Here is a 23,720-nt window from a genome sequence, read left to right as displayed (position 1 = left end):
CGTCACAAAGATGTTAAAAGTGTTCATGTGTGTCATTGATCAGCAGTTTTTAATGGCACCAGAGGCCTGGTTTGTCTTCCTGAACATTCTCGTGCTGCCATTCCTTAAGAAGATTTGGAAAGGTGTGGTTTTGCTGACTGCTCCATGAGGAGAGAGACCTCTTTCCAAATTTTTCTTTTATTTGTATGAGCAGCGGGAATGATGGGGAGGGGATATCACTTCCTGCATCTGGTTTGTAGAGCTACTCTGCAAATGAATTAATATCTGCCTGCGTGGGCTAAACATTTCTAATAATTACATCAAAAAAATCTATTAATGAAAAATCTAATAATACATCCTGGACATGTACTCAACTTTACATGTAGGAGAATGACCACATTGCTGACAGTATTGAACTGGGGATTTCAATGTTGGTCACAATCCAAGAATAAATAAAGTGTCACTTCAGCTTTTCAAAGCATAGAAAACTTCAGAATAAGCTGCTGCCAATCAAGGCAACCATCTCAAATTTTACTGAGTCTGTTTACATAGTAAGTCAGCAATATGTGAAAAAGGATACTTAAAATTCTTGTCTTACATGAGAAAAAGCTTGACTTAAGGTGAGATTTAGAAGGCTGATTAAGATTTTGGAGAAGAAGGGAGTGCCAGAGGACTCTGGGAATACGAGTCTGTGCCAGATTTGGAATTCCAGAGTAGCCTGTTGTATACAGCTTAATAAATGTATGCAGTTGTGTTCAGTCTGTGTTCCTTGACTGAAGTCTGGAGTATACTTCAAAATAAGTTGCAATTTTTAATTGAAAGATTAACAGTCCACTATTTTTGGTCTGAAAAACTTGAATTATTATTTTAAATTGATTGATTTCTATCTCAGTTTTTGTTTGCTTTTAGAGCCCAATTTCCTTCTATTTTGTTCATGTTTATAGCATGTCAGCTGGCCAGGTTTTCTGTGTGCAACCAAGGGTTAACAGAGAAAAATGGTCCTTTGATATATAAGAGCTGTGTCAATTCCAAAGAGGCCTCAGGGAGTCTGGAGCCTTTATGTGCCCTGATTCTTTTCAGAAGTATTGATGTAAGTAGAAAGAAAAATAATAAGTAAAGTGTCAATTTGACAGTTTCTGAGGCTCTGTAGGAACTGAGGGCAGTACTTTCAAAATGGCTTTCAGAAACTGAAATTTTCTTTTCAACAAGGCAGAGTTAACGTCTCATCAAAGCCTGCTCTGATGGGTGCTTACAGACCTTATAGAGCACAGTAATGGTTACAAATCCAAAGTCTCTTCTGTAGTTTCTGGACAAAGGGGGCCATTGAAAGGGCACAGGGACACTCCTGCCAACCTCTCCCCACTTAGTGAAGGCGAACCCAAAGTGTAGGCAGAGACCAAGTGTCCCTAAAGCTGCCTTTGTAAATGTCCTGCTCAATTTCTAGGCTTAAAGACAGGTAAAGGTTGACATCACCTGAGAATTCCAGAATTGCTGCAGTTCCTAATACCTATTGATTTCAATACCTTTCACAGACTTTGGATGTTTCAAAATCTCAAGCAGGTACTATTCAGCCTCTCCTACACTTTTAAGGCTCTGGTTCAAAGCCATGTGTAAAAACTTCAATTCAGCCTTTTAAGGCACTTGGGTCTTTGAACATTTTCTCCAAGCCCCAGCTCCAGGTGGTGGCCCTGCCCTCCCATAGGTTTTTCTGTGGGTTAGAGAGGCAGCACAAGGTGTTGAATGGCAGAGTCTGGAGCCCTGTGGAAAGGAAGGTCCAGGTGAGGCCATTTGCTGGAATAAGCTCCATGTGGAGCAGCTCAGCTCCTTTGTTATGTCCACCCTGTCCTCCCTGTCAGCACTCAGATCAGTTAAGAGAGTGTGGCTGCAAAAAAAAAAAAAAAAAAAAAAAGGAGATTTTCAGCTTCAGTGTGTTTCTAATGCATCCACATTAAGAACGAATCTCATGTTATGCCATGTTCCCCTCTCAGACACTGTCTCAGCACCGTCAGAGCCAATTGCAAGGACCTGCTCTCAGTCACTTTAATTAGAAACTGAATGCTCCCAGAAGAAGATTTGTTACCAGCTAAATCACCTTTCAGAAAGAGCTATTCTTCTCCACTCCCCACAGGAGTCCAGACATCTTGTGGCTCCCTCAGCCATGGAAAGCTGGATGTGCTTTGCTGCAAGCAGTACTCAGGCTCTGAAATTTTTAATTTTCTTTTCCTGGACCATTTTGTCTCCAAGAGCACTGCATGCATTGGCATTCTTTCCTAGAAAAACACAGTATTTAACTGCAGTGCCTGATGAGTTTGATCACTAGCTGTCTCAAAAAAATATGCAAATACAGAGTCATTTCAATCCAAAGCACCTTTGAAGAAAAATGATAAGATAAATGCAATCAAGTCACAATTACTTTTATTAAGTGAGCACATTACACAGGCTCAGTAAATATGATTAGTTCTAAATGTGCCTGCACACAGCTGAAAAGCAGAACAGAACAAGGTGTTGAGTACAGTCGTGACATTGCAGGAGGGTTCAGCTTCCAAGAGCTTCAGCTATTGCATCCTTTGCTCTTTGCACTACTGCTTCTCTTGTCATGATTCAGTGCTCAGGTCAAGCATAATTATAACTTTTTTTCAGAAGGGGGTTTGGCAGCTGAGCATGTGTAATGAAATTATTCAAAGTGTAATTTTTTATTCATCTCTACTTCTCTATAAAGATGATAAAGTGTGATAGCTGAGATATTGATCTTCTCTGCTGATGAGCAAGGGGGTGGGGGGGTCATAATTCATGTGAGGTGAAGCCCTCTGGGTGATGGTGCTCTTGCCCTTAGCTGCAGGGAGTGGAGATCAGCTCTGTGCTGTAGGGACATCCCTGCAGAACCTTTATGGCAAGATAAATATTGGATGGTCGCTATCTCTGCGAAGAGCAGGTGTTCTTTCCTGTTTCCTCTTTTTCTGATGCAATTTCTGTTGTTAGAAACTGTGTATGAAACCAGTGTTCTCTCTGAATTGAAGAAAGTGAAATGAAGGTCCTCTTTTTCTGGCGTGTTTTCACATATACAACAAACAGGTGTGAATTAGCTCTAGGCCAAACTCTAACCTCTTTTTCAGGCAAAAATCTTAACTAGGCCAACAGTAATATTTTGTGTGTTTATGTTTACTTTGGGTGTGATTATAAGACTATCTGTCCCATGTATCTGGGTTGTCCTTTAGAGGCAAAAACATACTTGAAGAGAAAAGCTTTTCTAACAAAAAAATTGTAAAGTATCAAGAACTGTACTTCTACATCAGGAAAAATATCTAATAGATTTCTCACTGTTGGAAATTATAGATATTTCTGAGTTGCTTCCAGTACTGATACTTAATATAACAACAAATATAAGGTTGCCAAATGTCTTACCTTACATGGGTTTTGAATATCAAAGAAGCCAAGTGGAATTCCTTCAGCTTGAAACAGCTAGTAAAATTAACTGTCCTAAAATATTCCAGCCTGTTCAATCCTGCTGCACTCATGGGTGATCACTGAGCACCTACCTGGGCTGGACTGGTTTCCCCTTGGTCCCAGCAATGATGGCTTAAATCATCACTAGCTCATCCTTTCAAGTTGCTTAACATTTTAAGAGATTTAATTCAACACTCAGGAACTCCCAAGGCTGTAAATTTTTAAAAAGTGCTTTCTAGTTCTATAACTCCCCACTTAACAAAGTCACAAACTCAGAAGTGTTTCTTTGCATGTGCCGTCCTTGCTTGAACTCAGCAAGGTTCCACTACATGTTCAAAATGTAAATGCTGTCCTGAATAGCTAAGGACAGGAGCTCCAGTTTAAAAAAGCATTTGTGCATGTTGTTAAACACTTCTTTTTAACCACATGTTACTCGTCCTGGCCTTGCTGGAACTGCTTCTGAGATGAAAGCTAATTGCTGAGGGAAATATCTGTGTGTATGCATATATGTTTTCAAAATTTGGACTCCACTGAAATCAATGAAACCTATAATGTTGACTTCAAAGGGTCCCAATTTTACCCCGGGCATTTTTTTGGCTTTAGAGAACTCTATATTTCTGTGAAATATGTTAGCTGCATACTTTATTTATTTAGTTGTTATTGTTTTCTCTTATAGTAAATTTCATGTAGTCTAGGGAATTCATTTACTTAACCATATTGCCTTCATTATTCTTGTATACCTCATCTCTGTGTTCTTCTTCAACTTCAAACCATGCTGGAAGAAAATAGTTTTGAGATTCACACAGCTCTTTATCTCTCAGTGGAGCCTGGGATGATATGTTCAGTTCCTACTAGCTTTTATTAAGATGTTACAGTTATGCATCAAAGCTTAGGGGGAGAGGTTCTCAATTATGAATCTGTTTCAACCTTGTGTGGTCACATAATTGATTCCCTAGGATTTGTTTAAAATTTAATGTAACTCTTAAGGAATGCTGTAAAATTTGTTTGAAAGTCTTCAGTCCATATCAGCACAATGAATTAAAATTATAAGTATGTGTTGGTTCCATAAGAACAGCAATCTTGAGAATTTCAATGTCCTCGATCTTTAGGTATTTATTTTGGGGATCTGATAACCCTGTGTTTTGCCAGGTTCTTGTGGGTTCCTTTGCTCCTTTGTTACCTATTCTTGAAGGCAATGGACCTTCTCCACTTTGTCTCCTGGCACAGTTCTCTCTCATCCTCACTGCACAACTTTCCAACCTCTGTAGTATTTTTTCAGAGCAACACATGAACTTTTCATTGACTGAAGGTCAGCACTGACTTGGAGAACAGATGGAGTGTGGAAGGATGAACCTTTGCCACCCATTGAGCATTAACACCTGCTTATTTGTTACATCTGTCCACTGCAGCTCAGAGGCTCCTGAAGATTTTACCCAAGTGATTTAGGACTTTCTATTGGGCTGAGTGCAAATGCTTTCTGTGAAAGAGGTGTTGTTTTTACCTTTTTAATCAGGCTGCACATTCTGTGGGCTTTGGATGGCAATTAACTCCACATGCTTAGACTCTAAAAGGCACTGTGAGTGTGCTGAAATGCTGCTGCAATAAATTTTTTTAAAAGAGCAACATTGAGACAGCTCTGAATGCAAAATGTGAATGTTTTAAAGCCACAGATACATTTATGTTTATTTCATACAAAAATGCATTTTCTCATCCATGAGACAAACTGCACATAACATTGCTTTCTTTGGGACTTCCAGAGAAGGTGGAATAAGGATAGTTTATCATCTCACCAGCTTCAAGTGAAGGGCATTTCAGCCAAATAATCAGTGAGGAAATTTATGACCTTTTTTCTCCTGTCCTCTGTTTGTGATGAGAGACCTGTGTCTTGTATTTCTGCAATAGCTCTCTAAAACATGCTTACTGGGGACTGATGTGATATATGAGGAGTTATTCCTGTGTTTTCCCAGAGTCTCCCCTGGATCTGGGTACTTGTATTTGAAGTAGTGGCAGACTGTGTTTCAGTAAGAAATTAGAATTCATTATTAAACTCTCTAGATCAGGAAACAGAAAAATGGTATTATGTACCTTGAAAAAAAGAAGGGAATGAATAGATGGTTTGCTTGTACCATCTGAATCTTACCAGAATATGCAATATAATTATCCTTGTTACCATGTGCTTAAAATTAGAAGCATATAAACTTTATGGAACATAGTTTACTGGCCTGATCCTAGGTCTATTGCCAAGGGAGAGTCCTGCTAACCTTCTTTAGGGCTTGTGCCCTCAAGGACAAAATTCAAGAAGAGTGGTTCAGAGAAATCTTGTCTTATGTACATTAATCCTAAATATGATGTAGACAATACAAATGGAAAATTATATATATTATAAAATATAAGAATGTAATTATATATTTTATATATTTATATTGTAATATCATATCATATATAATATCTAAAATAATATCATATATATAATAATATGTAATATATAAAATAATATCTATTATAAAATTATGCATTTATTTTCCTATTTATCAAGTCAAGGATGTGCATCCATGTTGCAATCAGGAAGGGTGAGCAAATCACTTGTCTTTTGTTCAGAAGCTAATCTTTATTCCACATATATCCTAAATGATTTTAAGTAACTGGCGCAGGCCTCACAAAGCTAGTCAGATGTGGTCATAATGACACATTTCCAACCTTATTCCAGGTCCTGTGAAATCATGACTGTGCTAGGATGTAACCAACGTTCCTCTGTGGTTTTCTGCAGGTTGAGACACAGCAATTCTAAAGACATGCATCGGAGGCACGCCACCCTTCGGGAGAAGGGCCGGCGCCAGGCCATCCGGGGCCCTGCCTACATGTTCAACGAGAAAGGCACCAGCCTCACCGCGGAGGAGGAGCATTTCCTGGACTCCGCAGAGTATGGCAACATTCCCGTCGTGCGGAAAATGCTGGAGGAATCCAAAACCTTGAACTTCAATTGCGTCGATTACATGGGACAGAACGCCCTCCAGCTGGCCGTGGGGAACGAGCACCTGGAAGTGACAGAGCTGCTCCTCAAGAAGGAGAACCTGGCCCGAGTTGGGGATGCCCTTCTGCTGGCCATCAGCAAAGGGTACGTGCGCATCGTGGAGGCGATCCTGAACCACCCGGCCTTCGCGCAGGGACAGCGCCTCACGCTCAGCCCCCTGGAGCAGGAGCTGAGGGACGATGACTTCTACGCTTACGATGAAGATGGAACTCGCTTCTCCCACGACATTACCCCCATCATCCTTGCTGCCCACTGCCAGGAGTATGAAATTGTTCATATCTTACTTCTCAAAGGTGCACGGATTGAAAGGCCGCATGACTATTTTTGCAAGTGCAATGAATGTATGGAAAAGCAGAGGAAAGACTCCTTTAGCCACTCTCGCTCAAGAATGAATGCCTACAAGGGATTAGCCAGTGCTGCTTATTTGTCTCTGTCCAGTGAAGACCCTGTCCTTACTGCTCTAGAGCTTAGCAATGAACTGGCCAGGCTAGCCAACATTGAAACTGAATTTAAGGTAACTCACCACTGTGCCTTTTTCCGTGGGCTGAGAGTGTTCAGGCTATTGAGTAGTTTACATGTTTGATCAAATTTTGGGCTGATGTTTGAGAGGTGGGGGAGTAAGACTGGCAGAGACTGCCAGATGTGTTAGCTATGCATAGATTCAGATCACTGTCAATCTCCAGTTAATAAATGCTTGGAACTGAACATTGCATATTACAGCAGAAGCTTAAGTTTCTGTGTTGCACACTGTGATTGCTTAGAATCTCTAGTTTGCAGCAGGAATAAAAATTAGATTGTTCAAAAAATGGAGACTCGTTTTTTGTAAGAAAGGTAAGTCTTTTAATTGAGCAATCTATTTTAGAAGCAGAGTTCTAGACACTGTTTTAAGAATCCAGTACATCTAGTTCTGCTACAATGATAAAAGGTATAAATCAAGAAATTTTGGTTCTCTGTAAAATATTTTAAACTGCATTGCATCTTAATGATTTGGTGCTGCATCTATACATGATGAATTGCATGAAAAAGGAAAAGAGAAACAATCAATAAATAGCTATGAAGTTTATCATCATGCCAAATATAAGAGTAGAGCTTGTGGAACTCTCTTACAAGTTATTTGAGATTTCCATTATCATAATGAGTTTGTAAATGTCCAATGCCATTTGCAGTATTTCTGTATGTCATTTACATGATGTAAAGAGCATTGTCTTCCTTTCTAATATAAATTAGTCATTAAACCCCTCATTTTCAGTGGCTCAGCCATCAACATTAGCCTTTTTTCTGACTTATGGCTATTGTGCAGCTACAATCAGGATCAGTGACTCTGGGGTAATAAATTCCGTGTTGTGAGTACACTGGGGCAGGATGCTCACCAGGAATCCATCATTTCTAATTAAGAGAACTATTCATGTGTTAAAGCATCTGTTTCAGGATTTGTAGCTCTATACTACAAAGGACTGGGGAGATCATCCCCCTGCACCAGGCACTGGTGGGGCTGGTGTTCAGTTTTGAGCCCCTCAGTCCAATAAAGATTTTGAGGTTCTGGAGCAGGTCCAGAGAAGAGCACAGAGCTGGGGAAGGGTCTGGAACAGAAGTCTGATGAGCAGCAGCTGAGGGAGATGGGGGCTGAGCCTGGAGAAAAGGGGGCTCAGGGGGCACCTTCTCAGTCTCTACAGCTCCCTGAAGGGCGCTGTAGCCAGGTGGGGCTTGGTCTTTTCTCCCAGATAACAAGCAACAGAAGAAACAGTCTCATGTTGTGTCAGGAGAGTTTTAGGCTGGATATCAGAGAAGATCTCTTCACAGAGAAGGGGGTCAAGCCCTGGAAGAGGCTTCCCAGAGAAGTGGCTGTGTCACCATCCCTGAAGGGATTTAAGAGATGTGCAGAAGTGTCACTTGGGGACATGGTTTAGTGGTGGCCTTGGCAGTCTTGGGTTTAAAGCTGGATCTTAGAAGGTTTTTCTGACCTAAATGGTTCTACGAATCTGGGCTCTCCACTTTAAAAGTAAGAAGAAAACAGATTATCAGGCTTTGTGATTGAAAAAATAGCAACCCGCTGAGATCTTTTGGGCAATAAAATCATGGTAAAATTTTGCAATCTCTTTTTCCCCATGTACATCAGAATGCAAGGACACAATAATTTGAAGGGGAAGTTTTATTTGGATTCAGTCTGACTGAAGCAACCTCCTTGGGCTCAGTGAATCCCAGTGCTTGAGTGAGGGTTGCTCCAGTGTGAGGGCACAGGAGGCTCATGCCCACACTTAACAACAATAATATCTCATTAATGCTCCAGATTCTTTTCATAGACAGTTGTATATTGAGAGGAGCATGAGCAGCCCTAAGCATTGTGTGCCTGTCAGTCCTGATAAGTGTCTGGCTGCAGAAAAGTAAATGTATTTACTCTTCTGATATAAAAATACCAGAATCTTCTCTTGCAAAAATCCTCCAGGAGCAAACCAACAATCCAATATTGAAGAGCTCCACAGTGGTTATATCTCTGCACTGGCAAATAGATGGGAATAAATCAATACCCAAAAATCCCCCAAAACATTAGAAACCATTTGCCAAATTATGCATTTCCAGGTTTTCCAAGTTCATTGTCTTGTTGGAAGGGTCTGTGCAGCACACATCTGTGAATGTTAGTGAAGTATCTACTCATACCATAAGTTTTCTTCAAAGATTTCACATTCCTTTGCTATATTCATTCTTCCAGAAATAAGAAAGTTCTCAAGATTCTAATCCATTCTCACTGTAGCAAAAAAAAAAACAAAAAAAAACCCCCAGAGGTATGTATTTATGTAAAAATATTTATTCTTATTAACATAATCAGTGTGATGTGAAATAGGGTATTAATAAAACAGTGGGGGGTTTTTCACAGAACATGACAACTTAAGAATTTATTTTGAGGAAAGAACACAATTGCTGAAAATGCATTTAAGAAGTCTGCAAATGAAGAAAGTTTATGAAATTAGACAAGTTCTAGAGGGCTTTTTTTGTGACTAAAATAGAATTTTCCCAGAAACTTAAAATGTTTGATTCCTAAAGTTCTATAATTAAAATTGGTACTCAACAGATTTATAAAATTATCACTCAGGATTGTTTAAGAACATTATTTAAAAATTATGTGCGATTGCAGAAATGCAGTTTTCAGGAAGTACAAAGAGTTCTTGAAACGGAAAGACACAAAATTTTAATAATGTAGGTGGACAAATAGTAATTTAGTAACCTCTGAAGAAACTGCTAGCATGAGCTAATTAAAATATAAATGAAGTGCCTCTCTCCTGCTGCTTGCTGCCCCAAATCTCTTATGCAATAGCACCTTTCAGCACATCCAAATGAGAAGCCAATGCATGTGCTATTTTTTAAAGAACATTAAAATTTTTAAGCAAGTTGCCTCTCTGTGCAGAGAAATGTGAAGCAAAACAGCCATGTGGACCACTTTAAAGAAGAAAACTTGTGTTACCTGTGGTAGGCCAAATTATCCATTCTTTAGTTTTTTACTGTGGCAGAAACTGAATAGATTTCTATCACCTTAAATTGCTAAGATTCAGTAATATGCTGCAAATCTGATGAAACAGGTTTGCAAAATTTTGTCAAAAAACAAGATTTCTCGTTAATTGTAGAAAAAAAAAATTGCTATGAAAGATGTAGTCCATTAGTCTAGAAATAAATAAAACCCCTTCCCCAAAGTAAAATGAAAAGTGTGGAACCAGTTGTTTCTATGAAAATACATGTAGAAGTGGGGTGGATGGGAAACCCCTAAGAGATGGATTCCAGAAGAGAGAGAAGCAAACATCAGAGCCCCTGAGTATGTTTGCAGGTCTTTAAGCAATGATATTCTCCTCTAGTGGAGGCAGCCTAAGCTGAAAAAAAAATACCTTAATTAAGTGCTTTGTCATTTTTGTATATCCCACTTGAAAGCTCAAAATTAAGAACAAGTTCATTACTTTCTCTCTTTCTAGTTTTAATTTTTTTGTTTTAAAAAGCCAAACCAACATTCACTGGAGCAAAGGCAGTACAGAGTGGGGGCCTCATTTAGTCCAGTGGACGGGTCCCTTCTGCATTGCCCTTGGGAACACAGAGAAAGAGAGGATCCCATGTGGATTGAAGGGTTCCAAGTGACCATGACTCTGCAGAGTGTAGGAAAATCTGGGCAGGAAACTGAGGGGCTCCTCAATTCAAAAATCAAAAGTACAATTAAAACAATTATAGGACAAAGTTAAAGTGCTTTGTAGTTTTCCACAAAGGGAGGAAAACAGATATTAGGCTAATGATTAATATGTGAAGCTGTTTTGAGGGAGAAAGCATTTATTGTCAGCCTAGCAGAGCTAGGATCCCTCTAGCCCACACAGGAAGAATTCTCCTCTCTCATTCTCCCCTTTTTACTCAAAAAAAAACCATCTCTGTGCATTCCAATTTCTTTAAAAGCTTGCAGATCTTGGACCTCAGTCATAAAGTAAATAATCCTTGTGCCATCTACCAGAAGATTCTGTTTGTTTTGCTCATATAAATAAGTCTGATGTCACTTGCAGTGTGAATAACAGAGCCAGGGTTTGTCCATCTGAAGCAGCATCACCCCTGAGCCGGGCTGATGAGAATTGCTCTCCTCTTTGGTCCAGAGAAATCCATCTCCCTTGTGGCAGCTTGGAGGGAGAGCATATGCAGATGTCTGCACAGTTACCAGCTGTTCACAGCCAGGTGACTCATTTCCAAGACTGGAATATTAAAAGCAGTGTCAACAGAATTGTTTTTATATGTCTATCAAAAGCCTTAGGAGATTGAATTTCTAGCAAACAGCCTGCAGGAAATGCCTTTGCAACTGCCTTTAACAGCAGCATCAGCTTAATGCTACTGTCCACAATGTGGAAACTGAGTGATTCCCAGAATAATAGTTCTGTTTACTTTTCCTGAAGCAGTGACTGTGTGCTCCTTTTTCTGGTGAGATCCCCCTCCACAGCCAGCACTGTTTTACAGCCTTGCATGCTCTCAATTTGGACCACATGCTTGTGTGTGTCAGGAAGCATCCTTGTGATGAAGTAAATCAGGCAAATCATTTCAATTTAGCAATCCAGACAAATCAAATTAGGGCCTCGCAAAGGAGGCTTGGAAAAGATCTCACCAACCATAAGCAGTAAATCAGAGCTCAGCTCGTCCTGACTAAAATGTTACTAAAAGCAAGATCAAAATCATCACCTGGAAGACATATGGTGTGTGGTCTTTGTTTACTGCTCCCACCAACATTGTCAGTGCAATTACTACAGCAGAACCTGTTTTGTTTCTCACTTATATGTTTCTTCCTGTTTTTCTTCCTTTACAACACTTTCTCTAAAAGCTTTTGGGATCCAAAAGCAGGTCCTGGCAGTGAGCCTGCTCTCATGTGCAGGTGAGCTTCAGGTGCAGGCTCAGGGACTGAGAGAGGCTGGTGGGCAGCAAGTCCAGTGTGGGGATGCTGCAGGGATGAGCCTGAGCTGCCCCTGCTTCCATTGGGCTGCAGGGATGCAGAGCAGCTGAGCCTCAAACCCCTCTGTTCTCATGATGCTGAAAGAGTAACAAAACAGCCCTTGAGACTCTGTGACTTGTTAGGATGATCTGGCACTCCTCTTGCCTCAGTAAGTCAGCTCCAGCTTTTATCCTACTTAACTATAAACCGTTAACTTCACAGGATATGTTTAACTTAAACTTTAGAGAGAAATGACTTAGTCCATTTTCTTGTTGTTTCTAGCTCCATGCAGCAGGGAGTTAAAAAATCATTATTAGACTCTTGGTGTTTTGAAATGAGTGATAAAAAGATGGAAAATGGCATAAAACATTGAAAAGTAAAATAGTAGGATGGGGAAATACTTTGAGAGAATGGAGGATAACAGTGAACTTGGAAAAAGAAAAGTACTTGAAAACCCTCAGATTGTAAACCAGCAAGGCTGCACTTATAAACTCTGCTTCCTACCCAGGCTGGACAGACTCTGGGGTTTGTTTGCTCTCAGGACTGACTGATGGGAGCTGTGCCTGCAACTCATCTCCCACTGAAAGCAGAAACTGGCGTGGGAACCTCTCTCATTAGCCTCATGAACATTCCTGTAAATCCATCACTTCATATTTCCGCTCTGACCCATTCTTCCTTCAGTGATCTTCTCATCTTTTCTTAATCTCTGCCCTCAACATATTCTCTGGCAGACATCTTGCTTCTGTTATGTTTGGGAATACTTTTTATGACTCATATTTATTATTTCAGCAAGCTGCTCTTAAAGGCTTTAGTGTGTTTATACGGCATTTGTTTAAGCTTTCATTTGTTAAGCTTTTCATTTTTCAGACATTCTGTTCTTTTCTTTATTTTCCTTCCAGACAGGAGTTGCATTTTAAAGAGAGGGATTTTTTAAGCAGCTTTCTTTTTTTTTCTTTATGTTTCACTTTGCTGGGTTTTAAGAAGAGAAGGCAGCAGGGAACTTCAGAAATTTGGTCTGGTAGGAAGAATATACTCATTGCCTTTTATTACTGTTTTTATTTCTCTTGCACAGCTCTCAGTCTTACCTACTGCCTGTTTTGAAAACTAAGCATCCCAGTACAAATGAGTATAGGAACATCACTACTCACAAGTGATATTTTTTGGATATTAATTTTTCCTGGTCAATCTTTAGTGAGAATATTATTTTATGTTTTTTTCTTAGGGATGGAGTCAAGGATGTGGTTTGGTCGTTTTGAACTTTTAAAAAGAACTGATCCTTTTTTTCCCCCTCTCACCTATAAGCCAATTTTCCCCACTGCCATGAAAACACTCACATTTAGAACCTGTGATGTTTTTGTTTTAATTTTCCCTTGTGCAAAGCAAATGCATAAACAGGTACAACCAATTAATTACCCAGCTCATAGTACAGGAAAGAATCAAGTCCCAGTAAAGCAGGAAAACAAATTTCCTATTGTTACAAGTTTAACTTCTTGTTGGAACAAATTAGGTATTAAAATAAGAGAGGAAATTAAAAGTGATAATGGAAATAGCCTGGGAGAAGGAGAATAGATTTAAGCCTGCTAGTGAAATCAGTGTTTGGCTCACTGAGTGGGACTCACTCTGTGCAGAAGGAACTCATTCTCTATGCTGTTCTTTTTCAGAGACAAATTCACTAATGATAGCTGCTACACCAGCTTTGTCTTAATAGCCAATTAATTAATCGTGGTTACATTTTTCTAAGGATATGTAGCAGAAACTGTGGAAAAAGAATATATATAGTCTTTCTGCCCTTAGAACCCACCAAATCTGTGACTCTTATGTTGCTCTCTACATATTTATAAACTAAGAAATATCCTTTATATTTTGGGAGTTGTTTTGGTAAGTGCTCTTTTTAGGCTCTGTGATTAAATAATTTTCTGCCTGGCATATTGCCCAAGGAAAATGGTTTTAAAATGTTGCATTAGAAGAAAATCTTCAAAGCTTTTCAGAGTGGTGTAGAGCCATTGCCAAAGCTGGGATGTCTGGAGCTGCCTTGAGAAACCCAGATTTGTATCTCTGTGTGTGAAGGTGTGTTAGCATCTGTCTGTGTCTGCTCACAGTCAAGCAGAGCAGTAGGTGCTGTGATTCACAGTGAAGGGTTTAACTCAGTCATCCACAGCCCACACCTGTACCTGGGAAAATGAAGACCATTTTTCATGGAAGTTGTAACTCTGTTGGCAGCACAAGCCACTGAGCAGTCACATAAAACTGGATAATGTCCACTGCCCACAGGGTTATTTCACCCACCTTAGGAGGTGACATTGTTGTTAAAATCTCCCAGCTGAAAAAAAAACCTCTTTAAAGTTATCAAAATACTTTATATGCAGGAAAAACTTTTCTCTACTTTCCTAGGGAACCAGCCCATTCTCTCTTTTGAAAGAGTGAAAAGGGGAAAAAGGTTTTTCTACACATCAAAGCATAGACAATGCGCCAGTGTAAGAAAATGGAATATTTGAATTAGTGCCTCAAAGATTTTTCTCCCCTAAAAATAATCTCCAAAACTTGAAGGAAACTTTCAACATCTGAGGATGGCAAGACAGATGTAACCCTGGAAATATCTGACTCTCCCAGACAGTGTAGCTGGAATACTTTTGTTCCCTGTGATGCTACTGCAAGTGAGATTTTTGGCAATGCCAGTGTGCACACCATCAGTGCAATGTTTATTGCCCTTTACAGCTCCCTGGGAAGTCATTTTTAGTCCTACTCAGTTAAGGATGAGCAACATTGCAACTGCAGCACTCACATCTTACTGCTCCCAGCTTGATTGAACACGTCCCTGGAGCAGGATTTTAGTTTAGGTGAGCAACAGACACGATCATAAAAATATAAAATGACATGGAATTCTCTTATGATCATTAATGGGAGAAAACATCTGGGAAGCAGAGAGCAATAGAAAAGTGTCACATAAGGAAGTAGCACAGCAGTTGCCTCACCACTGCCAAGCAATTCAGAAGCATTTTTATATATAAAGCTTTTAAGCCAATCACTGAGATGCTTTAGCCAGGTAGAGAAATAAGTGTAAAATCTGGAACCAGGTGAAATTGCTTTAAGGTAATTTTCCTCCTGGGATTTCAATGTTTTCTTAAAAATAAGCAGCTCATCCTCCAACAAGAGCCCATTTCTGAGGAGCTGGAAAATCCCTATACGAATAGTTTAGAAATACTTCAAAAATTTAAAAGTTCAGCTTACCACAATCTCATTATTGTTACATGATGATCTTTATAACAGCTTTAACATGGGAGGAAAACTCAGTCGCTGGCAAAATCATGACCCATTTGACCATCATCTTTAGATTTGTTGTAGCCATAATTTTTTTCTTCATCCTTTGAAAGAATGACATGCAATGAAGCATTGGGGTGACCAGCAGGTCTGATCCAAGGCTGAAACCTGCTCATGGATTCCTCTCTTTATACAAATGAGGAGTAGCAACTCACATCTTGGATCCATCACAGCAAGGCGTGATGGGCTGGTGTATCAGTAGGTGGGATTGATCCCTAGCACAATCTCTCCCAAAGATCTGGATTCTCCCACGGGATGAACCTTTATCTCTCCAGTCTCTAAGCAATAAAGGTGAGACAAACCCCTGTGTGCCAGCTCCTGCTGCTCCCTGGCTGCCCTGTCCCTGTGCCATGGCTGGGCTGGAGCCCTCGCAGCTCTCCAGAGCAGAGCATCCCAAATTCCCTGCCAGCCCTGCTACCAGCTGCTCAGGAGCTCTGGGAGCAGGGACAGTGATTTGGCCACTTGCCTGTGTTTAGTTAACAGTGACAGAGTGTTTTCCTTTCTTGCTCACTGAGCGTGGAAGACAAAATGAGTCCTGGTGCTCAAACTGGTGCATGCTGTCAGTGTCAGGGCAGTGAGAGGGTTCCTGCTGCCCTGAGCTGCTGTTGGAAAGAAAGACTCATTGGGCCTTTCCATCCCAGTCACTGGGTCCTCTGCAGGGAGCTCAGAGCTCCTCTGACTTTGAGCTTGCCCTTACATACCACTTATCTAAGAGAATTTTCTCAGCACACTTACTTGTGGCCACATTTCTCTTCACAGAGAAAAGCAAGGCTCAACTTCCCAAGGATATTTTCTGTGAATCACAGTGAGGAACCTCGGAGAAAGAAGAAACAATTCTTATCTCATTTGCTGTGCCTGTGTTTGTGCAAAAGTGGAATGCAATATGGAGATTGTTTTCTCAGAGTGATGGTGTTTTTGTTTCCTTGGCCTATCCGGGCCAAGTGTGTGTGCAGACTGTGAGTCAGCAGAGTCTCAAGGTTTTGTTCAGTGGAGTTGAGTGTTTGTGCAGGTTCAGTTTAGATGTAGTGTAGTGTAGTATAGTATAGAATTATATACTATAATAAAGTAATTAATTAGCCTTCCAATTAATTACTTTATTATACTATATCAATGGAGTCCTCTTGGTCATTTGTCCCTTCATCAGGGTTGCCCTACTGTTTTATAAACTGATATAAAATGGCACAGCAACACAATCCCCCTTCTTCCTCCCCTCAGTAATGACTGGTACCAAAAGGGGTCCACCTTAGAGCACCAAAGATGAACATATTTTTCAGACAGCTAAAATCCAATTCTTGTTGAGGGAAACAGACAGAAAAGGCTGTGATCACTACTGTGATATCATTCCAATCCAACATTTTTAAGCTTTGCATTTAATTAGTGCCAGCAAATGGCCAACCATTCAGCTGGTACCAGCACTGGGGTTTGGGAATAGTTAGGATCTGGGAGGTTTGTGATGAGCAAGATGACTGCTTTCCAAAGAGTGCTGCTCATTATTTACGTTGGGAAGGGATATCTACTGGAAATACAAATGAGCATAATGATGATGATTGCTCGGAATAGAATAATGGTGTTAGAGCAGCAGATGGGAGAATGGAGTCAGGTACGTTTATCCAAGGCACTGTAGGGAATCAATATCATATTAGTGAATGTAAATGAAGTAACACATTCTGGGGATCTCAAGTTTGACATCAAATAGGATGCAGATGGGCAGTGATTTAGTTTATCCCTCATTATGTTGTTAATTGTTGTTATTGTACATAATTATGATGAACTTATCCTCACTGGGTCCAGGCAGACTATTCAGAGAATTGTGGATAAACAGTAATGGTATACAAACAATTTCATATTGCTTTAAAATGGTGCTAAGTACTGTAGAAACTATGTTTTTTTGGCATTCACATGATCAAAAATGGCAATTTTCTGGAATTTAATTCGTTGCAGGGAAATTGTGACCAGTGCAGCATGGAAACAGCTCATTACCCACTGGGTGTCATTTCATTCTCACTGTCCCAACTCCAGGATCTGAACTCATTTTAGAACAAAGAGATATAATTATGCACTTTTTATATTCATATTTCTGCTCAAGAAGGTTCTACAGCATGACTTCTAGGTCTGCTCTTCTCAAAGAGAGGAGAATTTCCATAAAGTCAAGATTGCCCTGTGCCAGGACTCAGCAGCTGGAATCACATTTTTCCAAAGTGATTCGTTGCTTTTTATTTGCCATGGGAACTACAATTTCACCCACTCTGATGCTTGTGACCAGTTTTATTAGAAGCTCTCCTTGCTGGGCATTGAGAACTGTGGTAGTTGGCTCTTTGAGACCTGGAAAACATAAGGTTATTTTAATTACTAATATCATTTGCAGTGGCTTGCAATTAGGTCAACATTCACTTGCAGGATGGATTTAGGAGGAGTCTTTTTCCTGATATGCATGTGCTGCTTGTAGCCAAAAGTCCTGTGAGAGAAGGCACTCATAGCACTTTTGAACATACAAATGTGTTTTTAAGCAAGTTGAAGGTGCCAAATTTACCTCAGCCTAAGGGATAAATGAAGCTGTCATGAGCAAGCAATTACTGTGAATTTAAATACATTATTTTCTCCTGGTTGTTTGCCATCTGATTTTCAGGAAAAACAGAGATTTCAAGCAGCTGAGCTGAGAAGAGCCACACAATTGAGGAAGAGCAGCTAATTCTTTTAGTGCAAGGAAACTATTTCATCTGAAATTGTATAGGAAATAGAAATCTTCCCCAGTGAAACTTGCAAGAAAGAGATCAAGAATGTAATATACATGGGAAAATGTCAGAGAGAAAAAGTATGGATGGCACGAGGAATGAGAAGCTTGGCCCAGCGGTAACTGTGCTTTGATAAATCTCTCACATCAGAGCTGCAGAATTACCTGAAAGGAGGCTGTGATGAGGTGGGGGATGGCCTTTTCTCCCAGGTGATTTCCAGTGTCATATCCCCACACAAGGAGAGAACAAACGTTTGAATGTTATGAAGATGGATTTGGAGCAATGTGCTGCATCTTCATGAGCTTGATTTTACGGCTGACATGAGCAGATCCTAAACTCTTCTCCAACCACAAAACCATCAGAGTGTTATCTTGAAGTGCACAGTTTGCATTTAAAGAGAAGTTGTTGACAGGACACAGGAGACAGGCCCTCTCCTTGGCCACATTTGTGTATTCCCCACATTTGGCATGCACTTTTCACTAATACCTCTGTCCTCTTTATCCAGGGACTTGATAGTTTATCTTCTGAAAGCAGGTGTTTCAGCATAAACATTCAAATGAGCTAGGGAAAATCTGCAAGAAAAAAAAAAAAAACACCTTTCACTTAATTGAGGAATCAAAAGCTGTGGCTTATTTGTGATGTGTGTTTGAAAACGAGCTGAGGTGATAGCAAAGAGAAGCGCCTCAAGCACTTATGTTGAAAAGCTGCTATGCTAACCTTAAGACTTTAAATACTCTCATTTTTAAAAAAAAAATTTTCGACCAATATAATTACTGTTCTAGGTTAATAAAATATTTTCAGAGACTTGGAATGGGGTGGTAGCTCTCTGGTGAACAACACTGATGTTCCTGCACAGGGATGCTCAGTAATGGTACCTGTCAGGCTGAAGGTGACTTTGGGGGAAAGGAGTAGAGGAGATGGAGGTGTTTTCCAGGCAACTCTTTAGGTATGAAAAGAAAGACTCTATTCTGTTCAGGGTGAGAACTTTGGATAAGTCAAATCATCCTTTAATTTCAGTGTAGAGGGAGTTCACATGTACAGGAAACTTATTTCAAGTTTCAGATAGTAAAAAAATCAATAGAAGTAATAAAAAAGGCTGAGTGGATTCTGAAATTTCTTATGCTAGGGAATCTAAAACTTTGAAGAGTCAGGAATTGTGCTCAGTCTCAGTCCTTAACTATAAGGACTATGTTTGATTTCTGCATTTGCTTTCCCAAATAATACATCCATTAAATTTAGATTTTAAAAACCATCCAGACACCTTTTAAAGGAATTGTTCCAAGGGGAAGTCAAAGTAAAGTATTTTTCCTGTTCTAATGTTTTTATTGATGGAAAAACACCTTCCAAAATTTATTCATTAGTTTTGGTCCCAGAGAACCTACATTTATCAAAAATATTAATAATTTCCCAGAAGGCATTATTGGTAGAGTCTGTAGATTTGTAAGAGCTAGAGCAGAAAAGAGCTAAAGTGCAAAAGAGTAGAAATGAAACAGGGAGGTGCAAATCTGTCCTTTCTGCTGCTTTTGACACTTCCCATTTCAAAGTTCTTGGAAAGTTATTGCTGAAGATTAAACATATCCCTGGACCTGCAAATGATGCTTCAAAAGCATGGTAACAATTCTAAAGGATTTTCAACCCTGCAACTAGAATTACTACCACCATCTTGTTGAGCTTCTTGAAGCATTTCATGTATCTACCAGTCAATAGGTATGAGATGAAATTCAAAGTCAGTGGTTTGATGGATTCCTAAACGCTCTATCCCCTTGGTGGAGGGATATACTCTCTCAGAGATGAGCTTCTGCAGTGAATATGAAGACATGAATTGCAGCTAGAAAGCTGAGGAGAATAAAGAGACACAAAAAAAAATCTTATTGTAAATCAGTCAGTGCAACTGCCATTGAAATCCTTGTAGTGATGCAAGGGATGTTATTTCCATGGCTTGTTGGAAGTCAGAAAATTTTTGGTCCTCAGTCAAATGATCCTGTTGTTTTCTGGGCTTCTTTGGAGAAGAATAATACCAACACAGGCACACTCTGCTTTGTCCTTGGGCTCCTATATTGGCCACATCTCTTGGTGTCTCCTGACAGAATCTAAAATCCCCCTTTGCCCTGCCATGCTGCAGCCTGGCTCTGCTCAGAGGACAAACCATGGTCATGTTTATTTTGACTCCATTTAGAAGGGTCCAAATTGCTTGGAAAGCAACAGAGTCACACTTGTGAAATGTCAAACTCTTGTATATGAACAGATTGGTTATTATATTATGCATGCTGGAGATTAAGAAGTCAAGGTCTGGATCATTTTGAAAATGAACTGAGGCATCTGTTCCTACCTCTAGAAACATTTAGCAACCTGCACCTGAGTGGGGAAATGTTTTAAACCAGCACTGGGCTTTAAATTCAGAGGCATGCCCACGGCTATAGCACAATATACCCAGAGCTCCAATAATTCTCTGATGTGCTGCCACTTAAGGAGCAGGAGAACATAAACCAAGGTTTATGTGCTTGCTGGAGAATTAACTGTACAGTCTTGGCATAGACTGTGCATGTAGGCATTTCATTTAGTCTGGAAACAATAAGAATGCACTCAACTGTATTCAAAAGTGTCAGCAGCTGGCAAAGCTCTTTGGGAGGGTGCTCAGTGCATTTCAGAGCAAAGCAAAGTTACATGGCCAGGATCAGTGCAGGGCCTTCCTCAGCATCTTCACTCATCACCTTCCCTGCCACTGGCCTTGTGCTTCTTTTCACTCCCAAACACATGGCCAGCCAGAGACACTGTAAGTACACACAAGGAAATCTGCCCCACAACTTTTCTGCACAGGCTTGTGCATATTTCATGTGGTATCTAATTGGTAAATATTTATAAGCGTTTTGAATATTTGACATGATGGTTTATTTAACAATTTCATTTCAAATCTTGCATGAAATATTTCAGCTTCCCCCCCCCCCCTCCTTTCTCTCAGCTTTGTTTTCTTTCTACAATAATTTTTACTTGGGGGAGTATTCTGTTCATATTTACAGAATTGCCTCTCCATTTTTTTTTTCCTGCTGTCTCTTCTCAAAATGCTAATCTAAGCAATGCAATATTTCTCTCCTTGATATATGTGTATGCGTGATGTAGAATGAATACAAAGAGCCAAGAGCTCAAAGAAACATAAAAAGAGACTCTGTGCAATGTGCCTACAGCTTTCATTTGCACAGCAAATTTAATGCTACCCAGAAAGGCCAGATAGATTCCTCATCTTAGTTTTTCTCATTTCACTTAACTTTTTTACTCAAACTCCATCCCTCTGACCTGAAACAGCTCTTTTCTGAAAAAATCTGGTTGGTTTTGAACAGATGTGGAGACATGACAGAGTTCATTTAGAACATAATCAACAGATAATAATAGGGTACTCAGAGAAATTGCAGTGAATGACAAGTACCATCAGCCTTTTCAAAACAGCAAAATTAGACATTTTTAACTCCATATGCACAACACTGTTAGAAGAAGCAGGAAATTACTAATTTGGAATCCTTTTATTACATTCTAGTTTTTAAAAAATGATATTGTAACATTCTCAGGCATTATCCTGATCCTGCTTTGCTCACTGCCTCTGTTGGAAATAAAATTCTCTTCCATGTGTAATTTGAAACAGACTGGCTCTCTTGCCTACTGGGTTGTATCCCTCATCTTCCTCCCTGAGGCTTGACAGCACTCAGCCTGTCAGGATGAGGCCTCTCATCTCTCATGTGTGATCTGCAATTTTCATTACTGTAAAAATCCATCTGGTTTATGAAGCTCTTAATCCTCAGACTTCCACAATATGGCACCTAACTGGGGAGCTTGGGAAGGTTTGGGTTATTGTCATTGCCTGTGTGTGCTTCTGCTGCCCTGCCAGGAGAGCTGAGCTGGGGTTTGTGTCCCCAGCCCTGAGTTTCCTGTTGTGGTACAAGTCTGACCCCACTGCCTGGCCAGGCTTGCAGCCAGGATGGTTCTCCACAAAGCTTATTCGGACAGCAGGGCCGTGAAGTGCCTGGTTTAGGGGTAGGACCCGGCTGGCAGGGCAGGGGTGAAGTGGAGTGGGGACTGTCCCTTTGCACCCCAAGGCACAGTGGCCATCTGCCCCTCTGTGCTCTGGCAGAGTCAGGGGAGGCCTCAGGGCTGTGATCTTCAGAAACCTTGGTGTAACCAGAACCACAGAGAATCACAGGATGCTCTGAGTGTGAAGGGACCCACACAGATATCAAAGTCCAGCTCCTGGCCCTGCGCAGAGCAGCCCCAAGAATCCCATCATGGTCCTGAGGGTGTTGAGCTCATTGAGCTATGCCAGGTTTGGTGCTGTGACCACTGCCCTGGGGAGCCTTTTCCAGTCCCCAGTCACCCTCTGGGTGAAGAATATTTTTCTGATATCCAACTCAAACCTCTCCTAACACAGCTTCAGGCCATTTCCCCAAGTTCTGTAACTGCTCACCAGTGCATGGAAGTATCTGGAAATGCATCCTTGCTCTTCTTCACCTCGTCCTCCCACCCCTGGCTAATCTCTGCCCTGGGGTGCAGCCTCCCATCCAATGTCCCAGCACTCCTTCCTGCAGGGAAAGCAGCACCTTGGATGCTTCCAAATGTGTGAAATACAGGCAAATGTGTGAAATAAACAGTGCTGGCATGAACACCAGTAGAGCTGGGACGCTGCCTGTAAATAAATCTTCTTGTCTTCCTTGGGATTTTTCCCGTGCGTCAGAACTCACAGTTCAGGATTTCAGGTGCAGGTACAGAATTTCTGCTTGCGTCACCAAAGCTGTGCATTGCAAGCCAGGATCAGGAGAGGCTTGGCTGTCAGACCTCTGTTAATCTCAGTTTTTAAGTAAAGAATAATGTGTGCTTGAGAGAAATACCTTGACGTGAGGAGAGTCATTGAGCGTGTTCTCACCATCAGGGTGATCAGGGTTTTCTATGATGACTGTGAGCATTAAGGAGCTCAGAACAAAGATGAAAAATGATTTTGTAAAAGGGATCATCAGAAGACACAGCAGGTTCAGTGATCTTTGAGACTTGTTTTAACAGATGAGCAGTCTCCTGAGAGATGTAATCTGCCTGCCTGCCTGGCTGCAGAATTGCTGTAGAGCAGTTTATTTTATTTTATTTTATTTTATTTTATTTTATTTTATTTTATTTTATTTTATTTTATTTTATTTTATTTTATTTTATTTTATTTTATTTTATTTTATTTTATTTTATTTTATTTTATTTTATTTTTTCTACAGCTTGTACCTTGGACAGGATGTATGGCTGCTTGCATCTACTTAAAAATCAGAGTAAAAAACTTTGACTGAGGAAATCATCCATAGTTCCTACAAATGTATAGAATCAGTAAAAACATTAAGGTTGGAGATGTGCATAAAGCTGGGTCTTTTTTCCAGCTGGGAACCTGCCATTTGCAGATGCTTTGGAAGCACCTTCCTAGTTGCTACTAAATATCTTTCCTTAAAGGAAGGAGAAGAGGGAAAATAATCTAATTTAATACAAACTAGTTGCTCAGATGATGTGGAAGTGGTGATGAGAATTGCCTAAAATGTGCTGGTTAATAAGCTTATGAAGTTTGCAAATAGTACATAGAGAATGGTATTAAAGCCCAGCAGAGTTCTCACCCTTGGTTTTTTTAAGCTGCTGAGCTAATTGAGCATCTCCATTACCTGTGGCAGCAAGGCATTTCATTCCCACCCTACACGTTTTCAGATCTATCCATATTTGCTGTCCTTAACTATTTCTGTATTTATTTTGAGGCTGATGTTTTTGTTTGGCCATC

At 40.2% G+C, this 23,720-nt stretch overlaps 1 protein-coding gene across 2 annotated transcripts in view; it reads left to right on the top strand.

Annotated features, from left to right (window-relative positions):
• The first annotated feature begins 6,197 nt into the window (after positions 1–6,197).
• Positions 6,198–23,720, top strand: part of TRPC7 (transient receptor potential cation channel subfamily C member 7) — a 64,323-nt gene continuing 46,800 nt past the window's right edge. For both annotated transcript variants that reach the window (XM_063168720.1, XM_063168719.1), the window contains exon 1: positions 6,198–6,968. In XM_063168720.1, the coding sequence (XP_063024790.1) occupies positions 6,216–6,968 (753 nt within the window). In that variant the 5' untranslated portion in view covers positions 6,198–6,215. The remainder of the gene's footprint in view (positions 6,969–23,720) is intronic.

Source organism: Melospiza melodia, chromosome 14 (assembly GCF_035770615.1).
Source record: "Melospiza melodia melodia isolate bMelMel2 chromosome 14, bMelMel2.pri, whole genome shotgun sequence".
In the NCBI taxonomy this organism is placed as follows: Eukaryota; Metazoa; Chordata; class Aves; order Passeriformes; family Passerellidae; genus Melospiza; species Melospiza melodia.
Note: the sequence above shows the minus strand (reverse complement) of the source record. Positions and strands in the feature narration are given on the sequence as shown.